The sequence below is a fragment of the Sminthopsis crassicaudata genome, chromosome 4 (genome assembly GCF_048593235.1).
Source record: "Sminthopsis crassicaudata isolate SCR6 chromosome 4, ASM4859323v1, whole genome shotgun sequence".
Taxonomy (NCBI): Eukaryota; Metazoa; Chordata; class Mammalia; order Dasyuromorphia; family Dasyuridae; genus Sminthopsis; species Sminthopsis crassicaudata.
In genome coordinates, this window is record NC_133620.1 from 25,978,386 (window position 1) to 25,998,385 (window position 20,000).

Sequence of the window (20,000 nt, forward strand, 5' to 3'; positions counted from 1 at the left end):
AGAGAGAGAAGAGAGAGACAGAGAGAGAGACAGAGAGAGAGAGAGAGACAGAGAGAGAGAGACAGAGACTGACAGAGAGAGAGAGAGAGACAGAGAGAGAGAGAGAGAGACAGAGAGACAGAGAGACAGAAAGAAAAAGAAAGGGAGACAGAGAGACAGAGACAGAAAGAGACAGAGAGACAGAAAGAGAGAGACAGAGAGAGAGAAAGAGAGAGAGACAGAGAGAGAGACAGAGACAGAGACAGAGACAGAGAGACAGAGAGAGAGACAGAGAGAGACAGAGAGAGAGAGACAGAGAGACAGAGAGAGAGACAGAGAGAGACAGAGACAGAGAGACAGAGACAGAGAGAGACAGAGACACAGATAAAGAGACACAGACCAGAAGACAGAGGTAGCCTCAGTGAGAGCGCACACAGGGACAGAGTCCCCGAATGTATTGGTACGGTCCCCCGCCCTACACACCCGGGGATACTTCCTGGGATAAATAATTCCTCTGCACAGCTGGGAATGAGCAGAATCCCAAGCAGGGAGCTGTGGGTGTTGCTGGGTTATATGAGACTCCTCTTGCTGCTTCCAGGGAGGCTGATCCACAACCTTGGCTCCCACGGGCCCCCAAAGGTCCCCCTCTCGCCCGCCCCCGTTCTGCCTGAGGCCTCTGAGCCCCTAACATCTCTTTATTCTGTCATGAATCCCCTTCCCATGTCATCCCCCTGATCACAATTCTTTAATAAGAGAAATTAGATCATTTATTGCTTAAATTACAACTGTAATAAACCTACTGATTTTTATATTATGCTTCAAGGTTTGTGAACCACTTTACATGTATCACCATATTTGCTTCTCCCGATTCAAACACACGGTCATTTCCTAGTTATTTCGAATGTCTTTGAAACTTCAGTTCTTTGACCTACACGTCATAGTTCCCATATTAATGAGCCGAGTTTATTGAATTCTTCACTCTAAATGACATGTAACCGTGACAGTATTTCTGTTTTTACTTGCACGAAGGCCCCTCATTGTAGCTTGGGGGTCACTCTGGGTTCTTGAAGGTTCTTTTACTGGATTTTAAAAAAGGAATCGCAGAAGTTCTCGAAGACCACTGCCTAGCTGCAGAGGACTTGTGCTCCTAACAAAGGCGCTGCCCACATACACACAGAGGTCCCCGAAACACTTTCGACTCCACAAAGGACCAGTAGCCTCTACTTGGCAAACTCACTGCAGTTTCCTGAAACCTGCTACTCTGCGTAGCAGAGCTCAGTGTTCCTTCCCTGTATTTCCCAGCGCACCCATTAGAAAATATCAAAGTTACCTTTCTTCTAAAGCCGATCATGACTTCTCACGGGTTCTCCAGTTTCTGGAGGTTGAATTCAGATACCTCAGCCTGGCAATGAAGCTCTAAGAGTTTGGTTCCCACCCACGTTTCCAGTCTGGTTTCATGGTACCCTCGTGGTCATCCCATCCCTGGGCTCAGTCACCCCTCTTTTGTCTCCGAGCATCTTTTCTTCCTCTCTCCAAGCCTTGTGTGGGTGCTCCCTTCCAACAGCTTCCATTTTCCAGCTCTGGCTTCCCACAAGAGTCCCGTGGGAATCCTTCCCGGAGGTCCCTTCCAACCCTGCGCTTCTGATTTTGCATGAGGACAGTTCTCCCCACACGTTGTGAAAGAGGGATCATGGGGGTGGGGATCCAGTCCCCGTGGCTAGTGGGGGGGCCCAGAGCCGGTGGGGCCGGGGCTCGGCCTCCCGCTCCGTAATCCTGCGACGCACCCTTTTGAGGGCTGAACAGTTCTTACTTCCAAAGGAGCCTGACAAGGCTGTAATTAGTTAATCCCCCTTCTAATTTGGAGGCACAATAATTACAGATGAGAAAGTAAACAAGCAAACAGCCAGCTTGGGGTAGGGTGAGAAGGAGGCGGATACACAGGGGCTGGAACCAGGCGGTTCCTCGTTGCCAGCTGTGGAAATGAAGAAATGTGCTCATCCGTGGCGCAGCCAGGAACGGCGCCCGCAGGCCCTTCGGGTCCATTGCTTCCCCTGGCACGCTGGGCTCGGGACAGTCTGGCCACAGCCTTCCTTTGCAGCCTTGCTTTCATTTCTCCTTTGCTCGCCTTCAGAGTCCAGCCAGACTGGGCCTGAGCTGCGCCCGCTTTCCGTCCGGGCATTTCTGCCTGGCCTACGCTTGTGCCGGCCTCCCTTCAACTGCACCTCTCAGCTCTCTTAAAGTCCTTCCTTGCAGAGCCTTCGCTAATCCTCGCTCTCTGTCCCTGATTCCTTCTTCTCTCCCTCACTTAGAAGTGATTCTTGCTGCTTGGAATCCCCGACACCTTTTGCTAAGGACAAAACACATTCTGGCATGTTAACTGCCTTATAATTATCTAACAATTAAACCTGTTTGGTCCAGGGGCTGAAGTGCCCTGCTCCCTCGCTCTTGCTTGCTCTCTCGCTTTCTCTCTAATAAAGGGTCTTCTTCTTTAGATCAACAAGCAGGGTACCCCGGATCAGTCCTGGGAGAGCCTGACAATCTCGGGGAAAGGGCAGGGTCTTTTTCTTATACTCTGGGTTCCCCCACTCCAACCTCACAAGGAAGACTTTATGTTCAGCTCATTCCCAAAGCAGGGGACAGAAAGGTTTTCCTGTATTTACTATGCAGTAAAAATCAGGTATGGGACAGCTATTTATTTCTTTTTCGTTAAAAGTTTTACTGAAATGTTTTGGTTTTACATTATAATCATTTTCTCTTACTTGTACTCTAAGTTACGCTCATTTCTTGATTCTTCCCCAAGCAGGGAATGGAAAGGTGTTCCTCTACTCACTGTTCAGTAGGAATCAGATAGGGGGCTGCTATTTATTTCTTTTTTGCTAAAAGTTTAACTGATGTGTTTTGTTTTTAACATTATAAACATTAACTCTTATTTGTACCCTAAGTTTTGCTCATTTTTTGGTTCTCCCCAAAGCAGGGAACAGAAAGATATTCCTGTACTTACTGTACAGTAGAAATCAGATATGGGACAACTATTTCTTTTTTGTTAAAATTTTTACTGACGTGTTTTGTTTTTATATTATAAATGTCTGCTCTTATTCATATCTTAAGTTTCGCTCATTTCTTGGTTCTTCCCAAAGCAGGGAATGGAAAGGTATTCCTGTACTCACTGTTCAGTAGGAATCAGATAGGGGGCTGCTATTTATTTCTTTTCTGCTAAAAGTTTTACTGAAGTGTTTTGTTTTTACATTATAAACATTTATACAAAGTGAAACACATAAAACTTATTATGCCATGACCTCATCTGAAAGTTCATATAACATTTCATTCACACTTGAAGCGTCTCCTCTCCATCTCTTTTTTAAAAAAATTAACTGAAATCCACTTTCTGTCCCCCTCTCCCATTTAGGGAAAAAAAGAAAAACAAATTTCTTGAAATATGCATCATCAAGCAAAACAAGTTCCCTTAATGATTGCATTTAAATACACACACGTCTCATTCTGTTCCTAAATCTATCATTTCCCAGTCATGTTTCATCCAGTCCTCTGGAATCATGAATGGTCATTGTATGGATCATAATTCTTAAAGCTTTCCAAATTGTTTCTTGTTATAATATTGAAGTTATGGTATAAATTGTTCTCCTAATTCTGGTTATTTCATTTTTATCAGTTTATAAAAGTTCTAAAATGTATTCATTTTTATAATATTGATGTTTAGAGTATAAATTGGTTCTCGGGTTCAGCTCACTTCACTCTTTTACCTTTTTCTGTGAGTCTTTTCATGTCTCTTTGAATTGCTTATTTTCTACTTTTTTTCTAGCAAACTAGCATATCATGACATTTATACATCAGAACTCATTAAGCCATTTCTCAATTGTTGGATATCCTCTTAGTTTCTAGGGGGTTTTTTATCATCACAAAATAGCTGCTATGATTTTTTTGTATATAAAATATTTTTTATTCTTTCATTGATCTCTTTTAGGTATAGACCTAGCTGTGATGTAGCCGGCTCAAAGGACACACACTGTTTAGAGACTTTTTTTTGTAATTCCACATTTCCTTCCAGAGCTGTTATAACCATTGACAGGTCCGCCAACAATGCATAGATGTGCACGTTGTCCTACAGCCCCTCCAACGTCAAGCATTTCCTTTTTTTGTAGAATGAGGATAATAATAGCCCCTAATTCCCAGGCTGGTTGAGATCAGAGGAGGTAGCAGGTGTACAGTGCAGAGTCCAGTGCCGGCCATAGGGTAGGTTCGTGCTTCCTTCTTCCTAGGCTAGTCGCCATTTGGGAGCAGGTCCTGTTCTGCAGGATGGGGCAGGAGGTGGCAGGGAAGGAACCCGCCCTCTCCCCTGCCCACGCCAGAGAGAGACTCCAAGAGTCTTGATTACCACAGGAAAGGGCAGAGAGGCTGGCTCCGTCTCCCCGCTCCCCCAAGCACCCACGCCCAGGCCGGCTCCTCGCCACTGCATTCAGGCCCCTAAGAGCTGTCAAGTCCAGCTTCTCCTGAAGAGTACTGAGTTTGGAATCACAGGATCTCGGTGCGAATCCTCGCTCTTTGACCTACTTAGCTGGGGCAGAGCACTTCTCCGACCTTGCTCTCATCATCTCCAAATGGGGAAAGAGATCTTTTCTCAGACGACCCAGGATGGGTTTGAGGATCAAGTGGAACACATGATGTTCTTGTGAAGGCCTCGTACGCCTGCCTTGATGGCAGATGGAGGTGTCCACTGAAAGGCCGAGGAGGAGGCTGCCCCCCCACTGGCCACAGTACTCCAGCCCCTGAACTCTCCCTCCATCCACTGATGGGGTTCCAGGGCAGACCCAAATAGCTTGCAGCTCTTCTTCCTCCCTGTGCTTGAGGGCCTACGGAGGACAAGTACAAAGGCCATCACACCCATTCTACAGATGGAGAAACTGAGTCTCTGAGAGGAGTAACTTGTTCAGAGTCGCACAGTGGGTTAACAGACCCAGGCCCTGTGATGTGATGCTTAGACCTCCTAGTCTGCCATACGTCCCACCCAAACTCTCCCTGACTAGTGGGACTGAGAGCCCGGGGTCACCTCCTCCTGGGGTCACCTCCTGGGCCCACCTTTAGCAGAGTGAGCTACCGAATAAAGGAGTCTGGGCTGAGTCAGTCGTGGGAGTGTGGTCAGAAACACAGGCCAAGGGCTGGAGGGCCAAAGGATTCCAGGAGCTGCTCTTCTGGGTAATCAGGGCTGCCCCCCCCAAGGAGAAGGGGACCCGATACTGGGCTTTCCGAGGGAAGCCTGAGCTCCAGACAGACTGAAGGGCTGAGGGGGAGACGGGCAAGAGAAGCAGAGGGGGAAGACATGGCTCCGTCCTCTGCTAACAGCCCATCTGTCACCCTCCACTGCAAGCCCAGAGCATCTCCACTGATCCGGGGACCACAGCATGATTACAAGGAATAATGCTAATACCCCCTTTTGGCTGAGTTTTAAATTGGGTAATTGTTGGAAGGCGCTAATCGGTGGTTCTGTCTGTGAGCCGAGCCCCGGGAGTGCTGGCGAGCGCTATCTGCCCCGAGCATTGGGCGGCTCAGCCCCTCTGCCTCCGGGCACTCGCCTTGGGCTTGGCTCCCATGGGCCACTTCAGGAGCTGCGGAGCTCACCGAAGCCTTCGCCTTCTCCCTGAAGAGAGCGGGATTAACTGGAGATGGACAGATCCCAGGCGGCCGCAGCTCGCAGAAGGCCTGGCCAGGCCCCGGGCCTTGCTGGAACAGCCTCAGCGCCAGAGCCGGGACGGGCGACTGCACCCTGGGCCTCTTCTGGACCAGAAGCGAGGGGCTGTGAAGGAGCAGGTCCCTTGTGGCCCGGACCAAAAGCTCTTGGCTGCCCCGATTTGCCGGGCTCTGTGATGTTGTTTCACGGTTCACCCAGCATCCGAACGCTGCATCCGGGCCTGGAATCATGGAGTCAGATGTCAGAAGTAGATGAGCTCCTGGAAGAAAGAGCATTAGAACACAGAACGTCCCAAATTAGAAGTCTTAGAGAAGGGGGATATCAGAATTGAGTGGGACTAGAGGGCGTGAAATGTCAGAGCTGGAAGGGACCTTGGAACATGGGATGTCAGCCATGGAAGAGCCCTTAGAACATAGAACGTGGGATGTCAACATAGAATGGCAGACATGAAAGGGACCTTAGAACTTAGAACATGGAGTGTTAAAACTTAGAACGTGGAACATGGGATGTCAGCTATGAAAGAGCCCTTAGAACATAGAACGTGGGATGTCAACACAGAATGTCAGACATGAAAGGGACCTTAGAACTTAGAACATGGAGTTTTAAAGCTTAGAACATGGAACATGGGATGTCAGCTATGAAAGAGCCCTTAGAACATAGAACGTGGGATGTCAATACAGATATGAAAGGGACCTTAGAACTTAGAACATGGAGTTTTAAAGCTTAGAACATGGAACATGGGATGTCCGCTATGAAAGAGCCCTCAGAACCTAGAACATGGAGTGTCAGAGATGAAAGGGACCTTAGAACTTAGAACATGGAGTTTTAAAGCTTAGAACATGGAACATGGGATGTCAGCTATGAAAGAGCCCTTAGAACATAGAACGTGGGATGTCAATACAGATATGAAAGGGACCTTAGAACTTAGAACATGGAGTTTTAAAGCTTAGAACATGGAACATGGGATGTCCGCTATGAAAGAGCCCTCAGAACCTAGAACATGGAGTGTCAGAGATGAAAGGGACCTTAGGATATGAGCCCACAGCCATGGAAGAGCCCTTAGAACAGGGGTTCTCAAACTACGGCCTGAGGGCCAGATGAGCCTGCTGAGGACGTTTAAGTGGCTCTGCGGGGTTATGACAAATGGGCTGAGGGGCGGAGACAGAGTGTGAGCTTTTGTTTTTACCATAGTCCTGCCTTCCAGCAGTCTGAGGGACAGGGAACTGGCCCCCATTTAAAAAGTTTGAGGACCGCTGGTTTAGAACATAGAACATGGAGTGTTAAAGCTGGGAAGGACCTTAGAACATAGAACACGTTAGTCATGAAAGGGCATTTTTGGAGTTGTTCTCTGCTGTTGGGGTATGGTTCAACCCCCAACAAACCTGCGTCCTAGAAGGGGTGGGAGCCCAGAGCCTTCTCCTCAGGCCCGGCTGGGAGCCCGACAGTGGAAGGACTTATGGTGGGATGAGAAGTTTGTGTCCTTCCCTGAGTCTCGGGGCAGGAGAGCTGGGCTTGGGCTGGCCAAAGAGCAGGGAGGGAAGTGCCTGAGGCCGATGGGGGGTTCTAGAGTAGAGACAAGGGGGAGGGTCCGTTCAGCAGCAGAACTGATAGGATGGAGCAGTTAATTGAACTGGGGTGGGGGAGGGAGAGTCGGAGCTGCAGCCTCAGAGCCTCAGGCTGGCCGGAGGAGATGCTGCTGAGCCCGGGCACCGAGGCCGCAAGCCTGGATCTCCCTTCCTCTTCCTCGGCCCCCCAGCCCACTCTCCAGGCCGCCACAGCCTAGAGCTTGCCCAGGCTCCGGCAGGCTGTGAGTGATCAAGGCCGCGTCTGAGCCTGGCCCTCTAACTCCGAAGCCAGGCTTTCCCCCACACCAGGCTGTCTCTCTGCCCTTGGCTGGGAAAGTCAGGGCCCAGGATGGCTCCTTCTCCCAAAGGAGGCGGCTTCCCACTCAAGCTTGGCCGTCTTCCTCCCTGTGTCAGGATCCCCCAGAGACCTGCCTTCCTCGGAGATAAGCAGGCCCTGCCCAGATCCCGGGCTGAGGCTCCCTCTGGGCCCCGAGCTCAAAGCCTCTCTCGGAGGGCAGCGGCTGCCATTGTTTTCCGGATCCTTTATCTTGGGCGCCTTCCTTCAGCTGGGCTTTGCAGCTTATTTACTGCAGCTTGGGTTGAAAAGGGTGATTATTTCCTGAAAAAAGAATGGAGACATTTGCTTCTCCAGATTTTATGTTGTAGAAAATTCTGTTGCAGTCGTATTTTCAGCATTAAATTGGATTATAAGATATTAATATTCACTGCCACCATTTTATTTCAGCCTCTTTATTCCATTCAATAACATTCATGCATATTTAAAAGTTTCGGAACTTTGTCTAACTAGGTCGGCTTGCAGTGCCGCACCCCAGTCGCCACGCTCTTGGGAAAAGGGAGGTTGGCTGGAAATGAGAACGGAGAGTCCAGAACGGGACTGCATTTTCCAGGGAACCCTTAGAGATGAAGACCTAGAACTGAGACTTAGGGTTCTCGGGGCCACTAGAACAGAAAGTTCCTAGAATATGGAACGTCGGAGTCAGTGAGAACTAGAGGATATTCAAAGAAAAAACAAAACTGATTCTGCCTTCAAGAGGCCGATATTTTATTTCGGGAAACAACCCACACCCATACATGAAGTCACAAGATGTAGAGAGCAAGTCCCCGGTGCCTTGAGGAGGGGGAGCACTAGGAATTGAGGGGAAGGCCCCCTGAAAGATGGGGAGCTGGAGATGAACTTCGACGGAAGCTGGGGAGGGATTCCAAGCCAAATGAAGGGGTGTGTTCCCGGCCCAACAAAGGGAGATGTTAGTGTCTTAGACTTTGACCTTTCCGAGACCTTAGAGGTCATAAACCTTAGTTTTATTTTCCTTTCTTTTTCTTTACTTTATTATGCACTTATACCCCATGGCTCTCAGCGCCCCCTCACCCTGAGAGGGCGGCAACAACAAAAAGACAAAATATGAACCCGCATCACAACAAAGCACCCCCACTGGCCAGAGCTGTGTGTCCTGCAGTTCCAGCCTGTCACTTCCCGTGGGAGGTGGGGACCAGTCTTCACCACTTGGTTCATCATCTCACGGCCAGACCTCCAAGGGCCTTCGAGGTGGCTTCTCTCCCCAGATTTGCTGCTGTTGGATAGGCGGGTCTCGCTCTGCTCCCTTTGCTCTGCTTCGGTTCTGGTCCGCGTCACCATTTCTTACGATGGTGATTTTCCATCCCATTCCCATGGGGCAGTTTGTTGGGCCCTTGCCCCTTACTCATTTACCAGCGAAAGACCTCCTGTCCAACAGGCCCAGGGGGAGCAGGGCTGGGCCGGAGGCAGGGGAGGGTCAGTAACTGGGGGGGCGGAGCCAAATTCTGCTTCTTCCCCCCTGGGCCAGTCCCCGACCCCGCCTGGGAGGTCAGCAGCGGGGCAGCCCCTCCAACGTGGGTTATCTTCTGCCATCTTTGTCATCTTCATCCCAGGGTGAAGCCTCCAATTGTTTCTCACTTCCAGGGCCTCACCCCCATGCCCTGCAGCCTTCTCAACGAGAGGCAGCTGGAGCCTGCAGCAGACAGGGCATCCAAGTCAGGAAGAGCCGAGTTCAAATCCAGCCTCAGACACATATGACCTCGTCTGCCTCACCCAGTGCTTGTTGGGATCAAAAAACAGAATATCTGTCAGCAGGCTCAGCCCAGGCCCTGGCACTTAGTAGCTCCCTCCCTTTTTGCTCGGTGGAAGATTCCTCAGTGCTCTTTCTGTGGGTGAATTCCTCCATTTTGAAGAAGTGCCCGGGCCGCCACAGCCACACTTTATTAAGCTCGGCTTCTGAGTCCGTCTTCCTCCTCCGGTTGTTCCCCACTCTTAGAACGTAAGTTCCCCAAGGTCAGGAACGCGCTCTCTCGGCTTACACCTGCATTCCCAGGACTTAGCGCCGTGCTTGTTGCACGGGGACCTTCGTTTGCATTCTCTGATACCTAATGTTTTCCTCAATAGCATTTTAGCTATTTTTGCTCAGTAAAATTTTATTTTTTCAAATAATGTAAAGATAGTTTTCAGCATTCATGTTTAAGACTTTGGGTTCCAAATGTTTTATCCCCCTTCTCAAGACAACAATCTGATATAGGTTATACATGTACAATCATCTTAGACATATTTCCTTATTTTCCATGTTATGCAATAAAAACTGGAACAAAAGGGGAAAAACATGAGAAAGAAGAAGCAAACAATAAAAGTACAAAGAGTGTGCTTTGACTTGTCGTTCCTCTCCAGCGTGCTCTCTCTGAATGCAGACGCATTTTCCATCGCAAGTCTTTTGGAATTGTCTTGGATCATTTATTGCCATGAGTTCAGTCTCGCTCTTTCCGTGTACAACGATCTCCTGTTTCTGCTCACTTCCCTCAGCATCTGTTCAGGGGGTCTTTCCAGGCTTTTCCAGAGTCAGCCTGCTCATCATTTCTTATAGAACATAATATTCCATCACACTCATAGGCCATAATTTATTCAGCCATTCCTTGACTGATGTGTATCCAGTTGGTTTCTAATTCCTGGCCATTACAAAAAGAGCCGCTACAAACATTTTTGCGCTTGTGGGTCCCTCTCCTCCTTTATGACCTCTTTGGGATATAAGCCCAGTAGAAATACTGCTGGATCCAAGAGGGTGCCCTTTTGGGCATAGTTCCAGATTGCTCTCCAGAATGGCTGGATCCATTCACAACTCCTCCAACCATGCATCAGTGGCCCAGCTTTCCCACAGCCCCTCCAACACTGGTCGTTATCTTTTCCTGCCATCTTAGCCAGACATTACTTTAATATGTTTTTGACAACTTGTATTCCTACTTTGAAAACGGCTTCTTCATAGCCTTTAAACAGCTATTTAGTGGGGATGGCTCTTATAAATTTGTATTAGCTCTTACATATCTTGTGCCTGAAATTTAAACAGAGAAACTTGCCACAAAGACTTTCCCCTCGTGGGCTTTCCAATTTTAACTCTTTTACTTATACAGAAGCCTTTTAATTCATATAATTAAATTTGTCCATTTTTTCTCTTATTCTTTTCATTGTCTGATTATACATCCTTTTCCTCTCCGTAGACTCAAATGGCCTTGTTTATATCATCCATGATGTCCGAGTTATTATGAATCCCTTCGGAGCTTGTCTGGGGATATGATGCGAGATGTGGGTATAGATCTCGTTTCTTGTCCAGCCGGCCCAGTGTGCGTGTCAAATCGTGAGTCGTTGTGCTCAGTGACTAGGTCTTTGGGTTCTCAAACACTGTTATTTGTTGTTGGGCACCTAATCTCTTCAACGGATCCACCTGTCTATTTTTTTTTAGCTCTTACCCATCATTTGAATGCTTATTGCTATGGAGATCTGATACTGATAGACCCCTCCCCACCCTCAGTTTTTTCCATTATCCATGATCATTTTTCCGTGTCCATTATTCCTTTGGCCTTTTATTTATATGAACCTTGTTGTTTTTAACTGTAAAATATTTGATAGTTTGATTGGCGTAGCACTAACTAAGTAACCTCATTTAACTCTGAGAGATTTTTATTATGTTGACTTGATATTCTCATGGGCCATTAATATTCCTCCCGTTAGTTGGGTCTGTTTTTTCCCTACAAGGACTGTTTTAGAATTAGATTTGGAAAGTTCCTGTGTACATCCCAGCGGACACACTCCCAATCTCTCGTCGCTTCGGTCGTCGTTGTGAATAGAAAGTCCCTTTCTGCCTCTTCCTGCTGGCTTTTGTAGATAACTCTCAGGAATGCTTTTGATTTCCGTGGACTTAGATGATATTTTTCAACTTGCTTGGCTTCCTTGTTTCCATTAATTTCGGGGACTCTTTAGAGTTTTCCGAACAAGGGATCATCGGCTGCAGAAAGTGATAATTTTGTTTCCCTTTGCCTGGGTTTCTTCCAAGTCACACTTTACAGATGAGGAAACTGTGGCCCGTGAAGTCTGAGTGGGCTGGGAGGGCTCGCCGGTTGGTGCCTGAACCTTACGGACTGCGGGAGGAGACCCTCAGCCCCGGCCGGAGCGCCGGCAGGCCCGGGGCCTTGGGGGGGGGGGGGCGGCTGAAGCCCGATTGTGGAGTGCTTCCGAGGCCCAACGCAGATTTGTGGTTGGTTTTAGAAAGGGGAGGAGGGCATTCTCACCATAAAGAGCTGAGTGAGGAAAGAGGGAGACATGGGGAAGCCGGCAACTCTCTGTCCCTCTGGGTGCTGGCTTGTATGGGGTATGCTGGGGGCACCTGGGAGAGCCCGTGGGGATGAGAAGGGTCCAGACTACCGTAAAAGAGACAGAAGCAGAACTCTGAGGCAATGGCACTTTGTCTCCTCTAATGCAGTGACCTCAGGACCCCTCCCCATCTGGGATCCCCTTCTGGGACCTGGTTATTTAGAGGGCCCGAGGCCCCAGTACTCAGAAGTGAGGGCAGATACGCAGTCTCATGGTGAGGGCCACGAGTGGCCTCAGTGTTGGGTGGGGGTGGGTGGGGGACGTCTCAGGCTGGGTGAAGCAGGGGGTGTCCCCACTGGATGAGAGAGGGGCAGGCAAATAAGTTGGGGGGCTTTCCAGAGAATTAAGGGACCCCCGTGCGGGGCTTGGCCACAGGACGGAGATCCGTTTGTCAGCACTCTGGTGATCACGCGTGAGCTTGGTGAACAGATGGTGACTCACCTGCAGTCCGAGGCCCTTTCCACGAACCTGTCTGTCCCGGGAGGATTGGTGTCCCAGGGGACTGACCGCTGATTGGGGCGGAGCTGGGGTCTCCTGGAACGGAGAGCAGCGAGCTAGACCGGGGGCCTTCAAGCCGGAAGTGGCTGCTCACGGTGCAAGGACGGAGGGGCTCGAGGACCAGAGTGGGCCAGAGCCCCCCAAGACCCCAGCGCCTACAGACGGTTCCTTAGTGCCGCGTGCTTGAGCTCCACGTGGGCCGTCACCTGGCCCCATTCCCAGGCTGCACCAGGACCGTGACCCTCCTCCCATGCGCAGAAGTGCCCTGGCCCCCCACGCCGCCTGATGTCCTTTCCTGCCTTGGGCAGAGCTCCCTCGCTGCTGCCCTCGGGGACAAGGCTGGGCGAGGAGGTCTCCTGCATGGGCAGGATTCGCACCTAACGCCTGGCCCTCTTCCAAGACCCCTTCTGACCAATCAGACCCATCTTTCCTGAGCCCAGTCCTGAAGCCTGGGGGCCCGTGGGGATGCCCCCAGCTCAGCACAGCCCAGGTGCTTTCCCCGAGCCCCAGCCCCCTCCCAGCACCCCCCTTCTCCACACCCAGGCTGCCAGCCCAGGGACCTTGGGGGACTCTTCCCTCTCCGCTGCAGAAGGCGGAGCTGCTGCTCCTCTGCACTGCCATCTGCTGGTGTTCGGCCGAGGTGCAGCCTCCAGGCCCCCCAGCTTTGTGGGGCGGCTCTTCAGACCCGGTTCTCTGGATCTTTCATCCCTGGAGGCCGTTTGGCTTTTTTGTGTAGCAGCCCCCAGTCATCCCCCGAGCCAGCGGCTGGAGAACGCCCCCTCCTCCTCTCCCTCACACCATCCCTCACTTCTCTGAGCCAGAATCCAAAAGGACTTTTAATTTCCATCCTGACCCCGGCCGGCTTGGGCCCCGGATGATCCCGGGACTGCCCTGAGAAAAACTACAGAGGAACCGGAGCGGTTCTGAGGAGATTTGGGGAAACTCGTGGTCCGGACCGCTCTGCACGTCAGCCTGAGAGCAAAACAGAACGGTCTGAGGGGCTGCTGCCCTGGCAGGAGGCGGGAGGCCCAACTCCCACCAACTCATCCTGGCCCGAACTTTGAGTCGGGATTGTCCGGCCTCTCTAAAATGGGGACAAAAGGAGCCCTTGCTCTTCAGGACCCGACTCAGCCAGATCATGTGTGCTCTGTGAGCCCTGGAGTGCTAGGGAGGGAGGGGAGCTCCGGAAGGCCCCCGTCTGATAAGGGTCTGGCAAGAGAGAGATGCAGGCCCTGCCCCCAGCAGAGACCCCCGGCCGTTACCCTCGCACCCAGGCCTCTAGCCCAGGCTTCTTCCTAGGGTCCCTCTCCCTGATGCCCACGGCCGTTAGCCGCTCTGCCTCCCGCAGTCGGCTCCTATTTACTTACCTTGTTGACATGCGACATGTTGACTTGCCATTTATTTTATTCAGATTGAAGAAAGATTCAATTAATGAAAACTTTTTCTCCCTCTGTCTCCCGGGCAAACTCTTCTTTCCACTGAGAAAACAAGAAAAAGCCCTTGTCATCCACATGTAGAGTGAAGCAAAACAGTCCCCGCACGGGCCATGTCCGAGACCCGCTCGCTCTCTGCCCTCTGAGTCCGGGGACGCCGGCAGCCCCTCGACACAAGAGCTCGGGGATTCGCCGGCGGACCTCGTCCTGAGCGCAGCCCGTCTCTCAGAGCTGTGGATCTTTACAAGTTGTTGTTGGGTAAACTGAGGCAGGGGGTGGCAGAGTGCCCAGAGCGCTCGGCCTGGAGGCGAGGAGACTTCTCTCTGAGCTCAGGCTTATTTCAGACGCTGCGTGACCCTGGGCAAGTCACGTAACCCAGTTTGCCTCAGTTCCCCATGGGTAAGAACCAGCTGGAGAAGAAAATGGCCCACCAGCCCAGTGTCTTTTCTATGAAACAACTTTCACAAAGAGCTGGACGGGACCAAACTAACCAATCACTTCACTGCCCAAAAGTCTTCTCAGTTTTTATGAAGCCATCCGGCCCCTTCCTCATCTCTTTTTTATAGCCCACCATATTTTCTAAACTGTAACTTGTTCAGCCATTCCCCCTTTTTTTTTTCTATCACAAAAAGGAGTTTACCCGCCCCTCTCTTAGTTAACCCTCCTCTTATTTCTTCCTCTCCCTTTCCCCCTTTCTGTCCTATTTCTTTGTTGACTGAAGTGCATTTCTCTGCCCAACTGGGAGTGGGTATTCTTCTCTCCTTCTCTCCTTTGACCCATTCAAAATTCAAGCGCCACCTCCTTCTGTCCCTTGTTCCTTTCTTGCATGGACTTTTACTTTTATACCCTGGTTATTTGAGATCCTTTTTCCCCACCGTTGTGTCTTTTTCCTGTCTGCTCACTATTTTGATATTTTCTTCCCTTTCCATTCTTCTTTTAAAATCAACAAAGCGTAACAGAACTGCTTCCAGACTCACTTTCTAACTGAAATTCCTCCATGACCACTGATGATGGTAGGGTTCTTTGAGATACGTGTCTCTTCTCCCATTAAAATGTAAACAATTTATCCTTGTTTAATTTCCTGGGGTGTTGGCTCATTTTTATTATATTTCTTCTAACTCCTGTAGTTGCACTCCAAAGAGATTTGTAGCTTTTTTTTTTCATCATCATCAGGAATTCTTGGAAGTTCTCTGTTTTATTGGAAATCCATTTTTCTCCCTATGGGATTATACTAAGATTTTCTGGACAACTTCTCTTTGGCTGAAGGCTATATCTTTTGCCTTCTGGAATATATTCCAAGCTACTTCTCCTTGATTAATTAATTCATCAATATCATTTATAATATTTCACTTTTCCCTCTGGTTCTAAAAAAATCTGGTTACTTTTATGATTTCTTGAAAAATGATCTCTAGGCTCTTTTTTTGATTATGGCTTTCAGGTAATCCAGTGTCTTTCAGGCCAATAATTCTTAAATTATTTATCTGATTTCCATGTCAGTTGTTTTTGCCATTACATAAAGAAAATTATATTTTCTTATCTGTTTTTAGTCATTTATCTCTGTTTTAATATTTCTTCTCATGGAGTCATTAGCTTCTTTTTGGATTCATTTTAATTTTCAGAAAGTGTGTTGCTTAGACAATGGTTTATATGTCTTTTTGCAAGCTGTTGATTCTCTTCCCAGTTCTTTCTTCCACAACTCCCATTTCTTTTCCATTTTTTTTCTAGTACTCTCATTTAATTTGCAAATACATTTTAAATTCTTTTTATATTTATAAATACATCTTAAAACTCTTGTTTCATTTATTCAAGGAAATCTATTTGAACTTCTGTCCATCCTGTGATTTCCTTTGGGAATTTGTTAGTAGATCTTCTGGTTTTGCCCTAAAGCATCCCTATCGCCATAACAGTTTGGGGGGGGGGAAATCATGTTATTAATGTGTATTTTTTTTCATTAAGTAAAAATAATGGAACAGTGAATAAGAAATTAAAATTTCATATTAGAATTATAAGCTCACTCAAATCTAACAGGCCTGAGCTTCTAAATTATGGGACTTTTACCATTCCATGAACTCTATATGTCCTTGACAATAGATACCAGGAATAGCCATCCCTGGGAATGTCTATGCTTAGGGCTGGGTGGCTTCCTCCCCGAGCATATACAATTGGTAAGGAAATACGTCAAGGTATAAACAATATGGAATGGGTCAAAACACCAGATGGTCACGTATTTTACATATGTATACGTGCCAGACTTCTTGGCTGAAAGCCCTCTTTGTCTAAGAGGGGTATATAAGATTAAAAGTCCTACATCCTACTGAATCTCATCCCTGGGGAGAACGCTTCGTCCGGAAAAATCTTTACACAATTCAAGTTGATTGAGGCTGAAACGGGACTCCCAGCCATTTGAATTTTTGAAGTTCCCTTGAATTGGTGATGTATTCTCTTCCTCTATCTGCTATAATTGTCAGGTTGTTAATAGTTCTTATTTCTATTTGTTTTGTTGTGTAAATCTAAATTGTCTGTACCTTGTCTTGTTTGATTAAAACTTTTTATTTTCATTTTTTAATTGAGCTTGAGAGCGTCACTTATAGGAGCGAATCTGAACTTTTCTTTAAAATCATAATACAAATAGTAACGTTATCTGAAAGTGTACCTAAGATTTTGCATTGTTGTACCCCCATTCACCTCTCTATTTTAAATAATTAACATAAATGTATTTTCATCTCTCTCCTGCCCACTTTCTATTCCTTTGAAGGACAAAAGAAAAATAAATTTCTTGAAACAAATGTGAAGAGTCAAGCAAAATAAATTCCCTTCATGGCTATACAAAAATATATCATATACAAATCCACAAATACAAAATTATATGTCTCATTCTACCCCTAAATCTCTCACCTTTCTCTTATCGATAGCACGATGCATCCTTGTTCCTCTGGAATCATAGATGGGTATTATATGGATCATAACTCTTAGAGCTTTCAAAGTTGTTCTACAGTGGTGCTATTTTATAAAAGGTTTTTGTTGGTCTGCTTGTTTAATTCTTCATCAGTTTACGAAGTCCTCAAAACTATTTGTTTTCATACTATTGATGTCCACGCTAAATTGGCTTCCAATTCTGCTCACTTTATTCTGTATCAGTTCATGGAGAATCTTTTCACATTTGGGGAAATATCTATTTCCTCTTTCTTATAGCCCAGTGGTACGCCATCACCTTCACGTGCCAAACTTATTCACTCATTCAGGTGTTGAACATTCTCTTGGCTTCCAGGTTTTTGACACCACCAAAAAACTGCCTCAGTTTCATCGGCTGTGACATGAGAATGAGAAGAGTGCTGACTCCCCAGGGTCATTGGGAAGATTCAATGAGATAGTTGTTATAAAGGACTAAACACAGTGCCTGACGCTTAGCAAATGCTATATACATGCTAGCTTTTTCTCTTCTTGATCCAGTGCCTCTTCTAGGTCTACGTGGCGCAGTTCTTCCTGCTACTTCATCATCAGATGTGTTGTTTTCTTTAAGAGAATATAAGCTTCTTGAGGACAGGATCAGTATTTCCTCTTCTGTCTCCAGGGACTAACCCCATGCCTTGTTCTTTAAGAGGGTTTTTTCCAAGGAAGGATAGCAGACATTTCAAGACTTGAGATGCTGTGGGGCCCTGAAGAGGCAGAGGACCACATGCAGATGTCCTGTCGGCCAGATTGAGTGTTTCCTAGGGAGGAAGCCAAGTCTGCTGGTTCCATGGTGCCAGGTTCCAGGGTGACAGAGACTTGGGTAGGGGCTCCTTCCCTTGGGGTGCACTCTAGCATGCCCAAGGGGCATGGCCTTCATTTCCTGTGTAACTAGAGGGAATATAAAATAAGATAGAATGTGCTTATTAGTCCATCAGAAGGCTGACAGTTCATCCTCCAGGAAAAGAGGCCCAGGAATTTTTAATAACCAATAACCATTTCTAGTCATATTAAAAATGTTCTAAATCACTGTTATTCAGAGAAGTACAAATTAAAACAACTCTGAGGTACCACTTCTCACCTCTCAGATTGGCTAAGATGACAGGAAAAGATAATGGCAAATGTTGGAGGGGATGTGGGAAAACTGGGACACTGATACATTGTTGGTGGAGTTGTGAATGGATCCAACCATTCTGGAGAGTAATCTGGAATTATGCCCAAAGGGCTATCAACTGTGCATCCCCTTTGACCCAGCAGTGTTTCTACTGGGCTTTATCCCAAAAAGCTCTTGAAGAAGGGAAAGGGACCTCTATGTGCAGAAATGTTTGTGGCAGCTCTTTTTGTAGTGACAAAGAGCTGGAGACTGAGTGGATGCCCATCAATTGGAGAATGGCTGAATAAGTTAGGGGATATGAATGTTATGGAATATTATTGTTCTGTAAGAAATGACCAGGAGGAGGATTCCAGAGACGCCTGGAGAGACTTACAAGAACTGATGGTGAGCAAGGTGAGCAGAACCAGGAGATCATTGTACACGGTAACAAGATTATACAATGATCAATTCTGATGGACCTGGCTTTTCTCAACAATGAGATGATTGAGGCCAGTTCCAGTGATCTTGTGATCAAGAGAGCCATCTACACCCAGAGAGAGACTGTGGTAACTGAGTGTGGATCAAAACAGTATTTTTTGCCTTTTTTGTTCTTGTTTACTTGCTTGTTTTTTTTCTTTCTCAATTTTTTTCCTTTCATCTGATTTTTCTTGTGCAGCATGAAAAATGTGGAAATATGTATAGAAAAATTGCACGTTTAACATATATTGCGTTACTTGCTGTTTAGGGAAGGGGGTTGGGAAAGGGAGGGAGAAAAATTTGGACACAAGGTTTTGCAAGCGTGCGTGTTGAAAACTGTCTTTGCATGTGTTTTGAAAATAAAAAAGTTATTATTTTTTAAAAATTACCAAGGGTTTGGAGGGAATTGCATTGGTGGCTTTCACCCTGTGTCTGACCCAGCAGCAGAGTCAGGCCCCTGGATGTTGTTTGGCAAGAGCAAAGGTGGAGGAATGAAGCTTTTCTTAAGGAAGTGATAACTATGTGGAAAGGAACTCCATCAAGAGCTAGGAACACAGAGAGAAAAGGAAAACAGCCCCTGCTGCCCAGGAGCTGCCAGTCTCACGGGAAAATGCTGCTCCAGTCACAGCTCCATTGGCTTTGTGGGTAAGGGGCACCCTAGAACTACCCTCCCTCCCCTCAGTCTGGGGCTGGATAGGGGAGAAGAAGAAACACTTTAGAGTTTTTAAAGTGCCGTTAACTCTAAACTTCTCCCCTTGTGAAATGGGGGTGAAATAGCACCTACCTCACAAGATTGCTGGGAGGAGCAAATGGTACCTCCCATATAAAGTGCTGTGTGAACCTCAAAACTCTAGAGAAATCCCATCCATCATCATTTACAATTAATTTGTCACTAGACACATGCAAGTGATGGAATCAGAGAGCAGAAAGAGATCTCAGAGCCCCCCAAATGCAGCCTGTCCCTGAGGAGGCCCCCTCGCTCCCCAGCACCCGGACACAGCTCACCTGGAGCACCTCGAGTTGGAGGCGCTGCTTGTTTAGCAGAACACAGACCGCCTGTAGAGTTCCCAGGAGAGGAGCCAGGTGGGGAAAGGTCTGGGTTTTGGCATTTGGAAATTGTTGCAATAGCTGGACATGTTCAGCCTGGAGGTGAGAAGACTCGGGGGGGTCTGAAGGAATAAATAAGACCCGTCTACACTGTGATGTCATGTGGAAGAGATATGAGATCTATTCTGTTTGACTCGAGGGTGTCCATCACTTCTCCTCTCGGGGCCTCAGTTTCCCCGATGACAAAATGAGGCACATGGCTTAAAGAGCCAGGTCTAACTCTGGGATCATCTGGATCCACTGCAGGCTGCGCCAGGCGCCCACTCTGTCCACGATGCTTGCCGGGGTGGGGTCAGAAAAGAGAAGCCCCGCTGCCACGCTCAGGGCTGGTGTGTTCTTTGGCCCACGGGAGGCAGCCAGGGAAATAAATAGGGAATGAGGCCCAAGCAGATGCAGGTTTGGGGTGAAGCAGTTCTTTGGGGACTTTCACTTTGAAGGAAGAAGGGGGCCAGGCTGGGGGGGGGGGCAGGGTGTGGGGGCAATGAATACTGTGGATGTGAAACAGCAAAGAGGC

At 47.8% G+C, this 20,000-nt stretch overlaps 1 protein-coding gene across 1 annotated transcript in view; it reads left to right on the forward strand.

Annotated features, from left to right (window-relative positions):
- The window catches only part of AGBL4 (AGBL carboxypeptidase 4), a 726,120-nt gene that overhangs the window by 509,701 nt on the left and 196,419 nt on the right, over positions 1–20,000 (forward strand). Inside the window, 1 exon segment of the mRNA XM_074264643.1 lies at positions 13,356–13,375. Within this exon segment, the coding sequence (XP_074120744.1) occupies positions 13,356–13,375 (20 nt within the window).